Here is a 20400-nt window from a genome sequence, read left to right as displayed (position 1 = left end):
TGAATCTTATCGACCCATATCCACTGATGTTAAAATTTTCTCTAAACTTCTTGCAACACATTTGAATTCTGTAATCAGCTCCATTATTCACCCACATCAGATGGGGTTTATGCCGGGTAAGTCTATGTTTCAAAATCTTTGCAGGGTATTTTAGCATTTGTAGAAGAGTGATATAGTAGGGTCGGGGGCCATGGTGGTGTCTCTGGATTCTGTGAAGGCCTTCGATTCAGTTGAATGGTGCTGCCTATGGGAGGTCCTACATAAATTTGCTTGATTCAGCTGTTGTATTCTACCCTGGCAGTGTCTCGATTAATGGAGGGACTCCTCAAGGTTGTCTTCTCTCCCAGGCCCTATTTGTGATTGCTATTAAGCTCCTGCACACAGCTCCTAATATACGTGGCATTCGGGCCTGGGCGGTTGAGGATGTTATAGCCCTATATGCAGATGATATGCTCTTATTTGTATATGATGCAACTGCATCCTTATATACGGTAATACAGATCGTAAACACTTTTGGGGGTTTCTTGGGATTGCTTATTAACTGGGATAAATATATTTCCCATCTCTGGTTGTCTCCTTATTAATAATCAATCTCGTTGCTCACTACAGTGGATCTTGCGGTTTAAGTACCTGGAAGTTTGGATCACACCTCAAACAGGTTATGTATCCCAAAAATATAGATCCCACTACCTCTAATTTTAAAGTGAGTGTTCATACATTGAAGAGATTGCCCCCTACTGTCATGGGGATTATTGATTTCTTTAAAATGTTGATTGAACCCATATATTTGAATCTTCTTCAACAATCCCCTATCTGCTGTATATACCCCAAAAAGTTTTTTTTGAGTAAGCATTTTTTCCTCCTTATACATGGGTGACAATTCGGCTCCTGTAGAACTTTGTATAGGTCTAGGGCTTGGGGTGTCCTTGGACTCCCTAATCTCCAGATGCATTATATAGCTTCTTAATTGATCCACCTGTCAAGTTGGGTCTCTGCTGCTGGCAGTCATACCTAACTTGGGTTTCTAGTCGAGTGGGTGAGGCCTTAATTTTCTACTCTGCAAGTTCTACTCTCTGGTCTTTCTGTATTTGGCCTCCCACCTTTGCTACGACAGGCCTTTCTGGTCTAGCACTACGCTCATACTTTGAAGATAACAGTTCCTATCCTGAACTTTTTAAACTCTCCACTGATAATGTCTAGATCAGGGGTTCTCAAACTCGGTCCTCAGGACCCCACACAGTGCATGTTTTGCAGGTAACCCAGCAAGTGCACAGGTGTATTAATTACTCACAGACACATTTTAAAAGGTCCACAGGTTCACTTGTGATTCTGTGAGGAGACCTGCAAAACATGCACTGTGTGGGGTCCTGAGGACCGAGTTTGAGATCCTGTGGTCTAGATTATGAAAGGAGCCTACTCCTTGGGCCAATTGTCTAGTGAGGGTTTTCTGAAATCATTTCTTTAGCTGCAAGGTGAATTTGCTTTTCCCAACATAGCCTTTTTCAGGAACTTACAATTTAGACATGCTGTACAGCTCCAATTTGGTAGTTCATCTCCTCTGCTGTCACCATCCCCAGTTAAATCTATGTTTGGGCTGTAGGGTTCAAATTCCTATTTATGTTAGCCTTAATGCTACACTGCTTCCGGACTTGCTAGACCCTCTTAATTTACATAGGAGGCAGTGGCGGAACTAGCGAGCGGTGGGCCCAGGTGGGACAAAATGCTTTGCCCCCCCATCCCATCCAAGTCCACCCCCTCCCCCCCGGAGAGGATCTGGTGAGGGGGACCTGCTCAGGGCCAGAGAAATGGATACCTAGCAACAGTGCCGTAACTAGTCATTTTAGCACTGTGTGCAAGAAACGGCATCGGAGCCCCACCCCTGCATGCAAAACAGGGGCAGTGCAAAAATACATAGTGGCGTGGCTTCGTGGGGAAGGGGTGTGGCCACAAAATAATACCAATTCATAAAACGGTGCACAGTCGTCTCCATTATTCAAATTACGCCGCACAGTAGCACCACTACACCAGGTAGAGACCCTTTTACACCTTACGGCGGACAGATTCCTCTTTTTACACATTACGGCAGACAGCGTCCCCTTTTTACACATTACGGCAGACAGCGTCCCCCTTTTTACATATTACGGCAGACAGCGTGCACTTTTTACACATAACGGCAGACAGCATCCCCTTTTTACACATAACGGCAGACAGCGTGCCCTTGTTACACATAGCAGCAGACAGCGTACACTTTTTACACATAACGGCAGACAGCGTGCCCTTTTTACACATAACGGCAGACAGCGTCCCCTTTTTACACATTACGGCAGACAGTGTGCCCTTGTTACACATTACGGCAGACAGAGTCCCCCTTGTTACACATTACGGCAGGCAGATTCCCCCTTTTTACACATCACGTCAGGCAGATTCCCCCTTTTTACACATTGCGGCAAAGATTCCCCCTTTTTACACATTACGGCAAAGATTCCCCCTTTTTACACATTACATCAGGCAGATTCCCCCTTTTTACACATTGCGGCAGGCAGATTCCCCTTTTTACACATTGCGGCAAGCAGATTCCCCCTTTTTACACATTGCGGCAGGCAGATTCCCTCTTTTTACACATTGCGGCAGGCAGATTCCCCATTTTTACACATTGCGGCAGGCAGATTCCCCATTTTTACACATTGTGGCAGGCAGATTCCCCATTTTTACACATTACGGCAGACAGTCCCAAGAAAGAAAGAAAGAAAGAAAGAAAAAGAAGAATTATACCCTCTCCGCTGGCTCAGGCTCCTCGGTGCAGCTTCTGACGATTCCCGGGCAGGAAAGAAGGAGGGAGGTGGAGGAGGGAGCCGCAGCAGCGCTGTGTTATTGGTGGATGCGCTGCTGCTGCTACCCCTCTGCTTCACTATAGGCTGTTCTCGGAAGACAGCCTATAGTGAAGCAGAAAGGCAGCAGCAGCAGCTCCTCCACCAGTAACAAAGCGCTGCTGCGGCTCCCTCCTCCACCTCCCTCCTCCTCCTTCACCTCCGTGGCCGCTGCAGTGCGCTCCTCTCCTCTCCGGGTGGCTGTGTGCTGCGGGCAGCGGTTGCCCGCAGCACACAGCAGCATGTAATGAGTTAGTTTTGACTCATTACATGCTTTGGGCCCCTGGACAGAGGCGGGCCCCAGTGCAACGCACTGGTTGCACTGGCGGTAGTTCCGCCTCTGATGGGAGGCTGACATAGGGGGTCATTCAGATCTGATTGCTAGGCAGCGATTTTTGCAGTCCTGTGGTTAGATAGTTGCTGCCTACATGGCGAGTGTATTTTTGCCGTGCAAGTGTGCGATCGCATGTGTAGCAGAGCTGCACAACTGATTTTTTACTCTTCCTGTGCGATAGAATCCTGATGATCGGGGCCGGAGCTGACGTCAGACACCCTCCCTTAAAAAACACCTGAGTCCGCCAGCGTTTATCTGGACTCTCCCTGAAAATGGCCAGTTGCCACCCACAAATGGCCTCTTCCTCTCAATCACCTTGCGAACGCCCGTGCGGCTGGATCCTCTGCATAATCCCGTTGCAGGGCGCCGATGCCCGTTTCAGCCGTGCGATGCACCAGTGCGGTGCATGCGCAGTTTGGATCTGATCATCCGCTGTCTCCTATCCATAGGGTCGCCATACTTCAAGTAAATCCATCAAGATGCCGCTAGACAATGATTGTCCACCGGACACGATCCAGCAGGTCGCTGATCTACTGTAAATGCTGGGTGAGCGTATTCTCTCTAATCAGCTGCTGTGCTGCGTGCAGCAACTTCGATTGGGGGGTCGCGGTGGCGCAGTGGCTGTCACTGGTGGATGGGGATAAACCAATCCCCATTCAAAAAAAGAAAAAGAAAATTGTGGTCCATCTGCATGGGGTTCACTACGACTGGCCGGCGGTCGGGCTCCCGGCGACCAGCATACCGGCGCCGGGAGCCCGACCGCCGGCTTACCGACAGCGTGGCGAGCGCAAATGAGCCCCTTGCGGGCTCGCTGCGCTCGCCACGCTACGGGCACGGTGGCGCGCTACGCGCGCCACACTATTTTATTCTCCTTCTATGGGGGTCGTGGACCCCCACGAGGGAAAATAAGTGTCGGTATGCCGGCTGTCGGGCTCCCAGCGCCGGTATACTGAGCGCCGGGAGCCCGACCGCCGGCATACAGAAGACCACCCATCTGCATGCACCACTGTCCCCACCCCCACCCCATATGCAGCACAGGCACCAAGATCGACCCCCCTCCACCCTTCCAGACAGCGCATGCACCAAGCAAAATCATCCTCCCCCCCAGCAGCATCCCCTTACCCCACCTCCAGACAGCGTAGACACCAAGCAAAATCATCCTCCCCATAGACGGACAGCACAGCCGCAAAACGATCATTACTCACTGCACCTCTCGGTCCCTGCACTCATGCTGAAGCAGGAGTGCATACTTTACAAAAATACTAGCGCCTACCCGTAGCCCGCCCCCGGCATATATGTAGCAGTAGTATATAATATGATTACTAGAACTGCTGCCACAATATGCAGTTTAAGGCACAGCGCAGAGCTGCTGCACATTCCCAATGGTAGCAACTTCTACCAAGTTTCCTGTATGTAGAGCTGAACCCTCAATCAGTGCACTGGACCAAAGAGTAGCTGCTAGGAAGACGAGATGGGTGCCTTACCATTAGGTGGAAGAATGTGCTACAAAGTGCAGATCTGTCTCATAGTGGTTCTGCTATGTTTGTATATTTATTTATTTATTTATTTATGTATATATTTATTTATTATGGGATGTGTAACTTTTCCGGACCACTTATTTATTTCTATGGGGTCCATTCAATTACTGCTGGATTTTTTAAAAAGTCCAGAAAATGGCACTTTCCGACTTTCGACTTTTTTAGGTCGAGTTTGGATTCGACCTATTCAATTATAGTGACGTTTTTCCAACTATTAAAAATCCGACTTGTCGAAAAACATGTGGATCGGCGGATTAGCCGCGGATCCACAAATTTTGTCGGATTTGAGGGCGATTCTGACAGTTTTTTTTGCCCGTTTTCAACAATGTCAATCCGACTTTAAAGAAAATTGGATCGGCATTATTGAAAACGGGCAAAAACCTGTCGGAATTGAACGCAAATTGAATACTGAACTGTCGGATCCTCTCTGTCGGAAAGGATCTGACCGACATTGAATAGACCCCTATTTGTTAAATGTTTTACACAGCCTATACTATATACCAGTGGTTCCCAAACTTTTTTAGAATCACAGCACTCCTAGAGTATCAGAATTTTTTTCACGGCACCCCTAGGCTAAAAGTTTCTTATTGAGAAATTTAAAAAAAACATTACATGAACTAAATTGTTTATTTATCATCCTTAGTTTCAATTGTATGGTGAGGGAAAAGATTTGCTTCTGTTTGTCCACATCTTTTATGATTGACAGCCACCAGCACTGGTTTTGACTATTACATTGACCATAAACAATTTAATTGGTCCTGGACCACTAATTCAAGCCACCCCTGCAAGTGTCCCAAGGCACCCCAGTGTGCCACGGCACACAGTTTGAGAACCACCGCTATATACCATCTATAGTGTTAAATATTAATACTGTATTCCATACACTATCCAGTGTATAAAATGACCAATGTGTACATTAACATCAAGGGTTGGTACTAGGGGGCAGATGTATTAAGCCTGAGAAGTGATAAAGCAGTGATAAGGGCAAGGTGATAATGCACCAGCCCATCAGCTCCTAACTGTCAATTTACATATTGGAGCTGATTGGCTGGTGCGTTATCACCTTGCACTTATCATTGCTTTATCACTTCTCCAGGCTTAATACATCTGCCCCTAGGTTCTTCTACCACTCCCCAGACTCCTGCAGTTGCTCCAAAGTTCCACAGAGTGGGATATTGTGGATTGCATTTGGAAACTCCCCCCAATCATGCGTTTGCCCCTGCCGGAGCCTATGGTTCTGTGGAGAGGAGGGGGCCCACCCGGACTCTGCCCATGGGCCCCCTCCTCTCTTAAAATGCCCCTGTGTAGGAGGTCATATAAGGAAATTAAAGACTAATGATGGTGCATCAAATAGGCTGTTCGCAGCACATACTATCGGAGAATGTACAGAAAGGTCTTTCTTTAAATAGATTTCATCATAATTCTTTTAGATAAATTATAAAGAATACCTCAAAACTGGGGCAACATGCCACTCGGAGATAAATGTAAGTGGCTTGGATGTCCTCTTGGATAACAGGTCTCAGTATTGAGGGATTTGAATGTGTCTTAATTAATGTTTATTTTTTATTCTTGTATGATAAATTCTGACTATAATTATTTTTTTTTCATTGGCAGAGATGTTTTTATTGTAAAGCTAAAGGTGCATCTGTTGGCTGTAATAACGAAACATGCAGGAGGACATATCATTATCTATGCGTAAAAAAAGCCAATGGTAAATACGTTTGTGATCCCGAAAAAGAAATCTATATGTAAGTATTATTTTTGGCATTTACCCACTTATTTATACAGGCTATTCCAAATATGGCTGGGGTCCCACTGAGAGGTGCATGTACTGCATATACAGTAAATGTCAGACTGACGCCTCTGTCATTCAGGGCAAAGCGCTGTACACACGAGGCCTGATTCAAAGATGGACGCAAACCACACACAATAACGATGTTTGCGCAGTTAAGCGATTATATGCTACTCCTCTTTGGTGCATGGTTACCCTGAGGATATGCACAAATGCGCTGTTGGGCATGAGAGAGTTTGTAATAGAACTGGGAAGGCAAAGCAATGGGCGTTACTGGGCAGTGTCTGGGAGGTGGCCTGAAGGGAGCGCAAAAAAATCTGGCACGCGGGAATGTCGCAGACATGCTATCTTTATTCCTTGCAAGTTCTTTAAAGTGTCCTCTAGTTTACAAAGTACAAAGTAGAGGTGAGTACAATGCGGAGATATTTAAGTTGTGCTTTGGCTGACTTCAGTTATTTTAAATATTTGAAATATCTATTACTACTAATTTGTACATGAGTCATCCCAGCCCCGCCCCCAGATTGTTGTTATACATGTTCCAGTGCTGCTGGGTTTCCCTCTCTCCACCTACAATTAACAAGTTCCTGTTTATTACAGTGCATTTTGCTCAGAACATAAAGATACTGAAGAGAATACTACAAACAGTAAGTTTTGTGGACAGATTGGATATACAGGTTGAGTATCCCATATCCAAATATTCCGAAATACGGACTTTTTTGAGTGAGAGTGAGATAGTGAAACCTTTGTTTTTTGATGACTCAATGTACACAAACTTTGTTTAATACTAGAGATGAGCGGGTTCGGTTTCTCTGAATCCGAACCCGCACGAACTTCATGTTTTTTTTCACGGGTCCGAGCGACTCGGATCTTCCCGCCTTGCTCGGTTAACCCGAGCGCGCCCGAACGTCATCATGACGCTGTCGGATTCTCGCGAGACTCGGATTCTATATAAGGAGCCGCGCGTCGCCGCCATTTTCACACGTGCATTGAGATTGATAGGGAGAGGACGTGGCTGGCGTCCTCTCCGTTATAGTAGAAAAGAGTAAAGACTGAGTGACTTAGTTATAATTGTGGGGAGGATTGGGGACGGGGAGCAGCTGTTAGGGAGTACAGTGATTTAGATTAGGAGAGAGAGAGAGAGAGAGATTGACCTGATTTACTGGAGCTTAGGAGTACTGTAGAAGAGAGTGCAGAGTTTACTAGTGACTGACCACAGTGACCACCAGACAGTGCAGTTTTATTTAATATATCCGTTCTCTGCCTGAAAAAAACGATACACACAGTGACTCAGTCACATACCATATCTGTGTGCACTGCTCAGCCCAGTGTGCTGCATCATCTATGTATATATTATATATCTGACTGTGCTCAGCTCACACAGCTTATAATTGTGGGGGAGACTGGGGAGCACTGCAGTGCCAGTTATAGGTTATAGCAGGAGCCAGGAGTACAAGACAGTCACATACCATATCTGTGTGCACTGCTCAGCCCAGTGTGCTGCATCATCTATGTATATATTATATATCTGACTGTGCTCAGCTCACACAGCTTATAATTGTGGGGGAGACTGGGGAGCACTGCAGTGCCAGTTATAGGTTATAGCAGGAGCCAGGAGTACATATTATATTAAAATTAAACAGTGCACACTTTTGCTGCAGGAGTGCCACTGCCAGTGTGACTGACCAGTGACCTGACCACACTGACCACCAGTATAGTTAGTAGTATACTATATTGTGATTGCCTGAAAAAGTTAAACACTCGTCGTGTGACTTCACTTGTGTGGTGTTTTTTTTTTATATTCTATAAAAAACTCATTCTGCTGACAGACAGTGTCCAGCAGGTCCGTCATTATATAATATATATACCTGTCCGTCTGCAGTAGTGATATATATATATATTTTTTTATATCATTATTTATCATCCAGTCGCAGCAGACACAGTACGGTAGTTCACGGCTGTAGCTACCTCTGTGTCGGCACTCGGCAGTCCGTCCATAATTGTATACCACCTAACCGTGGTTTTTTTTTCTTTCTTCTTTATACATACATACTACGACATCTCTTTATCAACCAGTCTATATTAGCAGCAGACACAGTACAGTACGGTAGTTCACGGCTGTGGCTACCTCTGTGTCGGCACTCGGCAGCCCGTCCATAATTGTATACCACCTAACCGTGGTTTTTTTTTCTTTCTTCTTTATACATACATACTACGACATCTCTTTATCAACCAGTCTATATTAGCAGCAGACACAGTACAGTACGGTAGTTCACGGCTGTGGCTACCTCTGTGTCGGCACTCGGCAGTCCGTCCATAATTGTATACCACCTAACCGTGGTTTTTTTTTCTTTCTTCTTTATACGTACATACTACGACATCTCTTTATCAACCAGTCTATATTAGCAGCAGACACAGTACAGTACGGTAGTTCACGGCTGTGGCTACCTCTGTGTCGGCACTCGGCAGTCCGTCCATAATTGTATACCACCTAACCGTGGTTTTTTTTTCTTTCTTCTTTATACGTACATACTACGACATCTCTTTATCAACCAGTCTATATTAGCAGCAGACACAGTACAGTACGGTAGTTCACGGCTGTGGCTACCTCTGTGTCGGCACTCGGCAGTCCGTCCATAATTGTATACCACCTAACCGTGGTTTTTTTTTCTTTCTTCTTTATACGTACATACTACGACATCTCTTTATCAACCAGTCTATATTAGCAGCAGACACAGTACAGTACGGTAGTTCACGGCTGTGGCTACCTCTGTGTCGGCACTCGGCAGTCCATCCATAATTGTATACCACCTAACCGTGGTTTTTTTTTCTTTCTTCTTTATACATACATACTACGACATCTCTTTATTAACCAGTCTATATTAGCAGCAGACACAGTACAGTACGGTAGTTCACGGCTGTGGCTACCTCTGTGTCGGCACTCGGCAGTCCGTCCATAATTGTATACCACCTAACCGTGGTTTTTTTTTCTTTCTTCTTTATACGTACATACTACGACATCTCTTTATCAACCAGTCTATATTAGCAGCAGACACAGTACAGTACGGTAGTTCACGGCTGTGGCTACCTCTGTGTCGGCACTCGGCAGTCCGTCCATAATTGTATACTAGTATCCATCCATCTCCATTGTTTACCTGAGGTGCCTTTTAGTTGTGCCTATTAAAATATGGAGAACAAAAATGTTGAGGTTCCAAAATTAGGGAAAGATCAAGATCCACTTCCACCTCGTGCTGAAGCTGCTGCCACTAGTCATGGCCGAGACGATGAAATGCCAGCAACGTCGTCTGCCAAGGCCGATGCCCAATGTCATAGTACAGAGCATGTCAAATCCAAAACACCAAATATCAGTAAAAAAAGGACTCCAAAACCTAAAATAAAATTGTCGGAGGAGAAGCGTAAACTTGCCAATATGCCATTTACCACACGGAGTGGCAAGGAACGGCTGAGGCCCTGGCCTATGTTCATGGCTAGTGGTTCAGCTTCACATGAGGATGGAAGCACTCAGCCTCTCGCTAGAAAACTGAAAAGACTCAAGCTGGCAAAAGCACCGCAAAGAACTGTGCGTTCTTCGAAATCCCAAATCCACAAGGAGAGTCCAATTGTGTCGGTTGCGATGCCTGACCTTCCCAACTCTGGACGTGAAGAGCATGCGCCTTCCACCATTTGCACGCCCCCTGCAAGTGCTGGAAGGAGCACCCGCAGTCCAGTTCCTGATAGTCAGATTGAAGATGTCAGTGTTGAAGTACACCAGGATGAGGAGGATATGGGTGTTGCTGGCGCTGGGGAGGAAATTGACCAGGAGGATTCTGATGGTGAGGTGGTTTGTTTAAGTCAGGCACCCGGGGAGACACCTGTTGTCCGTGGGAGGAATATGGCCATTGACATGCCTGGTGAAAATACCAAAAAAATCAGCTCTTCGGTGTGGAACTATTTCAACAGAAATGCGGACAACAGGTGTCAAGCCGTGTGTTCCCTTTGTCAAGCTGTAATAAGTAGGGGTAAGGACGTTAACCACCTCGGAACATCCTCCCTTATACGTCACCTGCAGCGCATTCATAATAAGTCAGTGACAAGTTCAAAAACTTTGGGTGACAGCGGAAGCAGTCCACTGACCAGTAAATCCCTTCCTCTTGTAACCAAGCTCACGCAAACCACCCCACCAACTCCCTCAGTGTCAATTTCCTCCTTCCCCAGGAATGCCAATAGTCCTGCAGGCCATGTCACTGGCAATTCTGACGAGTCCTCTCCTGCCTGGGATTCCTCCGATGCATCCTTGCGTGTAACGCCTACTGCTGCTGGCGCTGCTGTTGTTGCTGCTGGGAGTCGATGGTCATCCCAGAGGGGAAGTCGTAAGCCCATTTGTACTACTTCCAGTAAGCAATTGACTGTTCAACAGTCCTTTGCGAGGAAGATGAAATATCACAGCAGTCATCCTGCTGCAAAGCGGATAACTGAGGCCTTGACAACTATGTTGGTGTTAGACGTGCGTCCGGTATCCGCCGTTAGTTCACAGGGAACTAGACAATTTATTGAGGCAGTGTGCCCCCGTTACCAAATACCATCTAGGTTCCACTTCTCTAGGCAGGCGATACCGAAAATGTACACGGACCTCAGAAAAAGACTCACCAGTGTCCTAAAAAATGCAGCTGGACCCAATGTCCACTTAACCACGGACATGTGGACAAGTGGAGCAGGGCAGGGTCAGGACTATATGACTGTGACAGCCCACTGGGTAGATGTATGGACTCCCGCCGCAAGAACAGCAGCGGCGGCACCAGTAGCAGCATCTCGCAAACGCCAACTCTTTCCTAGGCAGGCTACGCTTTGTATCACCGCTTTCCAGAATACGCACACAGCTGAAAACCTCTTACGGCAACTGAGGAAGATCATCGCGGAATGGCTTACCCCAATTGGACTCTCCTGTGGATTTGTGGCATCGGACAACGCCAGCAATATTGTGTGTGCATTAAATATGGGCAAATTCCAGCACGTCCCATGTTTTGCACATACCTTGAATTTGGTGGTGCAGAATTATTTAAAAAACGACAGGGGCGTGCAAGAGATGCTGTCGGTGGCCAGAAGAATTGCGGGACACTTTCGGCGTACAGGCACCACGTACAGAAGACTGGAGCACCACCAAAAACTACTGAACCTGCCCTGCCATCATCTGAAGCAAGAAGTGGTAACGAGGTGGAATTCAACCCTCTATATGCTTCAGAGGTTGGAGGAGCAGCAAAAGGCCATTCAAGCCTATACAATTGAGCACGATATAGGAGGTGGAATGCACCTGTCTCAAGCGCTGTGGAGAATGATTTCAACGTTGTGCAAGGTTCTGATGCCCTTTGAACTTGCCACACGTGAAGTCAGTTCAGACACTGCCAGCCTGAGTCAGGTCATTCCCCTCATCAGGCTTTTGCAGAAGAAGCTGGAGACATTGAAGGAGGAGCTAACACGGAGCGATTCCGCTAGGCATGTGGGACTTGTGGATGGAGCCCTTAATTCGCTTAACAAGGATTCACGGGTGGTCAATCTGTTGAAATCAGAGCACTACATTTTGGCCACCGTGCTCGATCCTAGATTTAAAGCCTACCTTGGATCTCTCTTTCCGGCAGACACAAGTCTGCTGGGGTTGAAAGACCTGCTGGTGAGAAAATTGTCAAGTCAAGCGGAACGCGACCTGTCAACATCTCCTCCTTCACATTCTCCCGCAACTGGGGGTGCGAGGAAAAGGCTCAGAATTCCGAGCCCACCCGCTGGCGGTGATGCAGGGCAGTCTGGAGCGACTGCTGATGCTGACATCTGGTCCGGACTGAAGGACCTGACAACGTTTACGGATACGGACATGTCGTCTACTGGCACTGCATATGATTCTCTCCCCATTGAAAGAATGGTGGAGGATTATATGAGTGACCGCATCCAAGTAGGCACGTCACACAGTCCGTACTTATACTGGCAGGAAAAAGAGGCAATTTGGAGGCCCTTGCACAAACTGGCTTTATTCTACCTAAGTTGCCCTCCCACAAGTGTGTACTCCGAAAGAGTGTTTAGTGCCGCCGCTCACCTTGTCAGCAATCGGCGTACGAGGTTACATCCAGAAAATGTGGAGAAGATGATGTTCATTAAAATGAATTATAATCAATTCCTCCGCGGAGACATTGACCAGCAGCAATTGCCTCCACAAAGTACACAGGGAGCTGAGATGGTGGATTCCAGTGGGGACGAATTGATAATCTGTGAGGAGGGGGATGTACACGGTGATATATCGGAGGATGATGATGAGGTGGACATCTTGCCTCTGTAGAGCCAGTTTGTGCAAGGAGAGATTAATTGCTTCTTTTTTGGTGGGGGTCCAAACCATCCCGTCATTTCAGTCACAGTCGTGTGGCAGACCCTGTCACTGAAATGATGGGTTGGTTAAAGTGTGCATGTCCTGTTTATACAACATAAGGGTGGGTGGGAGGGCCCAAGGACAATTCCATCTTGCACCTCTTTTTTCTTTTATTTTTCTTTGCGTCATGTGCTGTTTGGGGAGGGTTTTTTGGAAGGGACATCCTGCGTGACACTGCAGTGCCACTCCTAAATGGGCCCGGTGTTTGTGTCGGCCACTAGGGTCGCTAATCTTACTCACACAGCTACCTCATTGCGCCTCTTTTTTTCTTTGCGTCATGTGCTGATTGGGGAGGGTTTTTTGGAAGGGACATCCTGCGTGACACTGCAGTGCCACTCCTAAATGGGCCCGGTGTTTGTGTCGGCCACTAGGGTCGCTAATCTTACTCACACAGCTACCTCATTGCGCCTCTTTTTTTCTTTGCGTCATGTGCTGATTGGGGAGGGTTTTTTGGAAGGGACATCCTGCGTGACACTGCAGTGCCACTCCTAAATGGGCCCGGTGTTTGTGTCGGCCACTAGGGTCGCTAATCTTACTCACACAGCTACCTCATTGCGCCTCTTTTTTTCTTTGCGTCATGTGCTGATTGGGGAGGGTTTTTTGGAAGGGACATCCTGCGTGACACTGCAGTGCCACTCCTAAATGGGCCCGGTGTTTGTGTCGGCCACTAGGGTCGCTAATCTTACTCACACAGCTACCTCATTGCGCCTCTTTTTTTCTTTGTGTCATGTGCTGATTGGGGAGGGTTTTTTGGAAGGGACATCCTGCGTGACACTGCAGTGCCACTCCTAAATGGGCCTGGTGTTTGTGTCGGCCACTAGGGTCGCTTATCTTACTCACACAGTCAGCTACCTCATTGCGCCTCTTTTTTTCTTTGCGTCATGTGCTGTTTGGGGAGGGTTTTTTGGAAGGGACATCCTGCGTGACACTGCAGTGCCACTCCTAAATGGGCCCGGTGTTTGTGTCGGCCACTAGGGTCGCTTATCTTACTCACACAGTCAGCTACCTCATTGCGCCTCTTTTTTTCTTTGCGTCATGTGCTGTTTGGGGAGGGTTTTTTGGAAGGGACATCCTGCGTGACACTGCAGTGCCACTCCTAAATGGGCCCGGTGTTTGTGTCGGCCACTAGGGTCGCTTATCTTACTCACACAGTCAGCTACCTCATTGCGCCTCTTTTTTTCTTTGCGTCATGTGCTGATTGGGGAGGGTTTTTTGGAAGGGACATCCTGCGTGACACTGCAGTGCCACTCCTAAATGGGCCCGGTGTTTGTGTCGGCCACTAGGGTCGCTAATCTTACTCACACAGCTACCTCATTGCGCCTCTTTTTTTCTTTGCGTCATGTGCTGATTGGGGAGGGTTTTTTGGAAGGGACATCCTGCGTGACACTGCAGTGCCACTCCTAAATGGGCCCGGTGTTTGTGTCGGCCACTAGGGTCGCTAATCTTACTCACACAGCTACCTCATTGCGCCTCTTTTTTTCTTTGCGTCATGTGCTGATTGGGGAGGGTTTTTTGGAAGGGACATCCTGCGTGACACTGCAGTGCCACTCCTAAATGGGCCCGGTGTTTGTGTCGGCCACTAGGGTCGCTTATCTTACTCACACAGTCAGCTACCTCATTGCGCCTCTTTTTTTCTTTGCGTCATGTGCTGTTTGGGGAGGGTTTTTTGGAAGGGACATCCTGCGTGACACTGCAGTGCCACTCCTAAATGGGCCCGGTGTTTGTGTCGGCCACTAGGGTCGCTTATCTTACTCACACAGTCAGCTACCTCATTGCGCCTCTTTTTTTCTTTGCGTCATGTGCTGTTTGGGGAGGGTTTTTTGGAAGGGACATCCTGCGTGACACTGCAGTGCCACTCCTAAATGGGCCCGGTGTTTGTGTCGGCCACTAGGGTCGCTTATCTTACTCACACAGTCAGCTACCTCATTGCGCCTCTTTTTTTCTTTGCGTCATGTGCTGTTTGGGGAGGGTTTTTTGGAAGGGACATCCTGCGTGACACTGCAGTGCCACTCCTAGATGGGCCAGGTGTTTGTGTCGGCCACTGGGGTCGCTTAGCTTAGTGATCCAGCGACCTCGGTGCAAATTTTAGGACTAAAAATAATATTGTGAGGTGTGAGGTATTCAGAATAGACTGAAAATGAGTGGAAATTATGGTTTTTGAGGTTAATAATAATATGGGATCAAAATGACCCCCAAATTCTATGATTTAAGCTGTTTTTTAGGGTTTTTTGAAAAAAACACCCGAATCCAAAACACACCCGAATCCGACAAAAAAAATTCGGTGAGGTTTTGCCAAAACGCGGTCGAACCCAAAACACGGCCGCGGAACCGAACACAAAACCAAAACACAAAACCCGAAAAATTTCAGGCGCTCATCTCTATTTAATACACAAAGTTATAAAAAAGATTGTTTTAAATGACCTTCAGGCTGTGTGTATAAGGTGTATATGAAACATAAATGAATTGTGTGAATGTACACACACTTTGTTTAATACATAAAGTTATAAAAAATATGAAACATAAATTCATTATGTGCTTAGATTTAGGTCCCATCACCATGATATCTCATTATGGTATGCAATTATTCCAAAATACGGACAAATCCGATATCCAAAATACCTCTGGTCCCAAGCATTTTGGATAAGGGATACTCAACCTGTATATAATTTTCTACCTTTTCTATTATAGATGCAGGGTATATTTACTAAACATCGATTGTAATCGGTTTCCAACAATTTCAGTTACATTAAAATCAAATGTAAACAATGTTGAACTTCCAGGGCTAAAACACACATTTACTAACATTTAAAAATTAATATAACAAAATCATGTTAGTAAACGATTGTGTTTTAGCCCTGGAAGCCCAACATCGATTAAGATCCATTTGAAATCAATCAAATTGACTTTGAGTAAATATACCACTAGTATCAATGTTATTGCTTACCAGAGTTTCAATGTCTGTTGTTATATTTTAAATTTCAATGGCTGTTTCTACCAAAAACAAACAGGTTCGGTGAAACCTGTGTATTTTCGGTAGAAACGGCCTCATTTTTGGGTGAAAATGGGGCTATTTCCGGGGATTTGGTTTCGCCTGCCTGATGCAAATCCCAGATAAGCCCCAGAGAGACAATTAGCCATGCAAATCCCTAATAAACATTTCACTGAACCTCTGTGTTTTCGGGAGTCAATATTTTTTTTTACAGGCGACCAAATTGGATAGCCTATAAGAACATATGGGCAAAACGTCGGGAAAAATTGCGAAATTGTCATTTATCTGGATGGAAAAATTGAGGAAAAAGTAATACAATTGAGGAGAAAGTCCACAGTATGGGAATAGCTCATTGAGTCTTGCGCCATATGGAGCACAGAGGATAGGAGTATGAGGACACATCTGTATGTCACTGTGTCAGGGCATCCAAGGATGCTGTCACACATTTCTCAACATTCCTATATGTTTTAATGTAAGTATTTTAATGTGTTGGGTACCCAACATGTGGGAGAATACTTTTTTTTACACATGTCCTAATAATAGGGAAGTGTAAAGCATTTTGTATTGTACTGATAAATTGTTTTATAAATGTCTTCATGACAATTTGTTTCAGTGGACATCAAAGGGGCTCCTGGGGAAAAACAGTGGTGGCTCCTCCTCCATGACCTCAGCAGGTTATTAATCCAAGGGTTGAGGGCTGTCCATGTCCTCATCATCCTCTTTTACCACCAGCAACTAAGGACAGCCCCTCTGTTCTGTGACACATAATACAAAAAGGCTCTAAATTTTGTGCTGTATGTATTGTTTGATTACTTCTTACATTATATCTTTAAGAATTGTGTTAAAAAAAACCTCAAAAATACTCTGTCATAATTAAAATACACTTTTAAACTCCAAGTATCAAGCCACTTGCCAAGATCGCCTCCTGAATCCCCAACGCCAGAGAATCCAACCTCACAGTCACCAACACCAGAGTCACCAAAACTCCAGCACGAACTGGTGCGGGAAATGAGGGCAGACAGAGGCGCAGCTCTTGAAGCTTACGAGCAGCTAATGGCCATTCAGGACAGACAAGCTAAAGCTATGGAAGGTAAATGTTATTAGTATTTTTTCCATAGAGAGACAGAGAAACTTTTTAACATTGTTGACTTATATTTTTTGTTTCTGTCTTGACAGATCTTGGAGCTACTATGGCCTCTGGACAGGAGAGGGTGGCAGCTGGCATGGAAAAAATGGCATCTGGGCAGGAGAGAATGGCTGTTGCACTGGAGAAAATGACAGATGCACAGGAAAGACACAATCAATTTTTTGATTCTATGCTGCAAAGAGTAACTGCCCAATTGAACCAGTCACAACGTGACCTTGTTCCATCCAGCACAGGTGAGCCCCCAAGACCAACTTAAACTGCGGAGAAAATACTTAATGACGGCAAAAATAATCCTCACTGAAGCCTATTTTGAGTTTAGAAATAAAACGGTCTTAACTGAGTCTTCAAATTCTTGACTGTGCTACACATCTTGCATGTAACATGTACTTCCGCTTTCCTGTTCTGGTACAGGGTGTTAAATTTGGAGTTTACTTTAACAACTTGAAGGTTCTTCTCAAAAACACTGTAAATAGAAAGTACAAAATAACATGTAGTGGATGTGTAGTCTCCGTTTATTACATGGGTTATAAATAGTCACTTACATTGTGAATCCTTGTACTGAAACAGATTTAACAATGCTGTCATCAGATCCCTGACCATCTGGCCACCTTTCACACTCCTATGATCAGGGTCAGCCTGTATTTCTTCCAATACAAAAACATCATCCTCATCCTCTAAAGATAACCAATTCTGTATTGCGATGTTATGCAGTATATCACACAGTGCAATAACATGATAGACATTATCCGGCACATACATAAGAGTTCCGCCAAACTGATCCAGACACTTGAAGTGCCCCTTCAGGAGGCTTAGTAACTGGTCTGGTAGAGGTACGCACTGGGATTGTAAGCAAATTCTTGTTCTGTGGTTGGGTTTCAATAGAGGAGTGAGGAACCAGGGTTGGGAAGGATAAGCTCTGTCTCTCGAAATGACAAGAATACATTTTATGTACAAAGGAGCAATGTGATCTTACATTATCCCCTAAGTGGGAAACATTTTCAGTCGATTACAATGGATGTCTAAAAAGAAATCACAAATATGGTGGAATCACATCCTTGGGTAACATGGGCATGTACCCAGCATAATGTGACACGAGGACACAATTATGAAGTGTCGTCAGGGTCAGCAATAGTTGACATTAGAATAAGAATTTATGGAACAGCTTGCCAAAATAATTGTTTAGCTGTCACAAAGGCAAATGTTTGCAGGAATATATCTGTATGCATAATGCAATCAAGCCTTTGTTTCAGTCAATAACATTTTGCACAGCTGTACTAAAAGGGGAAACTACAATAAGTTTATTAATGTTGTAGCTTTCTAATGAAGATTGCATGTTATCATAAAAAGAATGGAAGCTTAATAGGTCTTTTTATTTGATCTCCTCAAGTGCCTTCAGTCAATATAATATAATAATAATAATAATAATAATAATAATAATAATAATAATATTATTATTATTATTATTATTATTATTACTGCTAGGTAAAGTGAAGTAGTACTCCTACCATCCCTGCATCTGCTGTGTTCTTTTTCTGTATAGCACTGCTAGGCAAATTGGACTATAATTCATATTAGTAGCTTTTGGTAGTAGGGCAGGAAATCATTGTGTATTAGTGGGGGTGCTGGACTCTCAATGTTCACCCTTTTTGTTGTGAACCTTTTGCTTTGGGTGGGGTTTTCTGAGGGTTGGTGCTTTTAATTAGGCCTCTACAGGTCTACATGCTCTTCTTAATCAGTATGTGTCCGGCTGTGAAGCCGTATAAGCTGTGAACAGAGCCGGCGCTACCCGCTCAGTCGCTCCTGCAAAGCAGGGAGGCGCTGGTCGGAAGAGGCGCTCTCCCCGCTCTGCTGTTGCTGCTGGCTCCCGGCTGCCTCTGTGTCTGTCACACGGCTCCCTCCCTCCTGTTTCCGCCACCTCCTCCCCACTGGCAGCGGCGCCGGCACGAGCCGGATTAAGGGAGGGGCTCAGGGGGTTAGTACTACTTAATTGAAAGCAGTTGCCGGAACAGAACTTCCGCAAAAGGTTTGTCCCGGCGAAGTCCCCAGGGAGCAGCTTCACTTCTCTGAAGTGCTCCACAGAGTGATCCACAGAGCGCCGAGTTGTATGCTTGCTTGAAGTTGCTGCTGTATGGGGGTGAGTTTTCTGCCCCCGGCTGTAAGCTGACAGAGGGTGGGAAGAAGTGTACCGTGGGTGGGGGTACAGTGTGCCGGCAGTTGCTACTGTATGTCCTTACGGTGTGGGGAGGAGGTGGGCTGAAGTGCTGACAGCTGCCACTGCTCCAGGGCAGAGGTACTGAGGTTACTGGCCACTTCTTCTTTGGGGATGGGGGGGGGTAGAGAAGGGGGCATTATGTGTGGCACGTCTACTGTGGGCATTCTGTGGGGCACTACTGTGTGCGCTCTGTGTGGCACGACTACTGTGGGCGCTCAGTGTGGCACAACTACTGTGGGCACTCAGTGTGGCACAACTACTGTGGGCGCTCAGTGTGGCACGACTACTGTGGGCGCTCAGTGTGGCACGACTACTGTGGGCGCTCAGTGTGGCACGACTACTGTGGGCGCTCAGTGTGGCACGACTACTGTGGGCGCTCAGTGTGGCACGACTACTGTGGACGTTCTGTGTGGCACGACTACTGTGGACATTCTGTGTGGCAAGACTGCTGTGGGCGTTCTGTGTGGCACAACTACTGTGAGCATTATGTATTAGGCACGCTGTCATTGTGGGCATTTTGTGTGGCACTACTACTGTGGGTGTTATGTGTATAAGGGACACTACTGTGGTTATTGTGTATAAGGAGCACTACTGTGTGTCGTAATGTGAATTAGGTACATAACTATTTGGTGCAATATGAATTAGGGGCACCACGTGTGGTATAATGTTAATACGATTGTGATACTGTGTAGCGTAATTTGAATTGGGGACACTATTGTGTGGCCACGCCCCTACCATGTGAGACCATGCCCCTTTGGCGAGCACTGTCCCTTTACTACATGAGGGAGGGAGGGCGCAAATTTATTGTTTGCAGGGGGGCGCCGGACACCCTAGCACCGGCCCTGGCTGTGAAGATGTGTAGATGTGAAGTATGTTAGAATAAAATGTGATGAAACATTAATATGAATATTGGAGATAGACTGGATATAAACGGGAGAAAAACAGAGGGACAACGATCTAACTTCTATGCCTCCTCCAAAAGGACTGCCATTAACGTACAACTATAAAAACCTTCTTCACATTTAAATATCTGAGTTTTCCATCTCTCTCTGGCTACACTTTTCATAAGAAAGTTTGTCTTCATCTGTGATCCTGTCGGCAATGCAACACCCCCA

General features: G+C 46.0%; 1 protein-coding gene across 1 annotated transcript in view; it reads left to right on the top strand.

Annotated features, from left to right (window-relative positions):
- LOC135005972 (uncharacterized) overlaps window positions 1-20400 on the top strand; it is a 242614-nt gene that overhangs the window by 129113 nt on the left and 93101 nt on the right. The window contains exons 4-7 of the mRNA XM_063951981.1: window positions 6354-6487; window positions 7129-7175; window positions 16825-17016; window positions 17103-17306. Of these exons, the coding sequence (XP_063808051.1) occupies window positions 6354-6487; window positions 7129-7175; window positions 16825-17016; window positions 17103-17306 (577 nt within the window). The remainder of the gene's footprint in view (window positions 1-6353; window positions 6488-7128; window positions 7176-16824; window positions 17017-17102; window positions 17307-20400) is intronic.

Source organism: Pseudophryne corroboree, chromosome 2 (genome assembly GCF_028390025.1).
Source record: "Pseudophryne corroboree isolate aPseCor3 chromosome 2, aPseCor3.hap2, whole genome shotgun sequence".
Taxonomy (NCBI): Eukaryota; Metazoa; Chordata; class Amphibia; order Anura; family Myobatrachidae; genus Pseudophryne; species Pseudophryne corroboree.
This window is presented reverse-complemented; position numbering and strand designations above follow the sequence as displayed.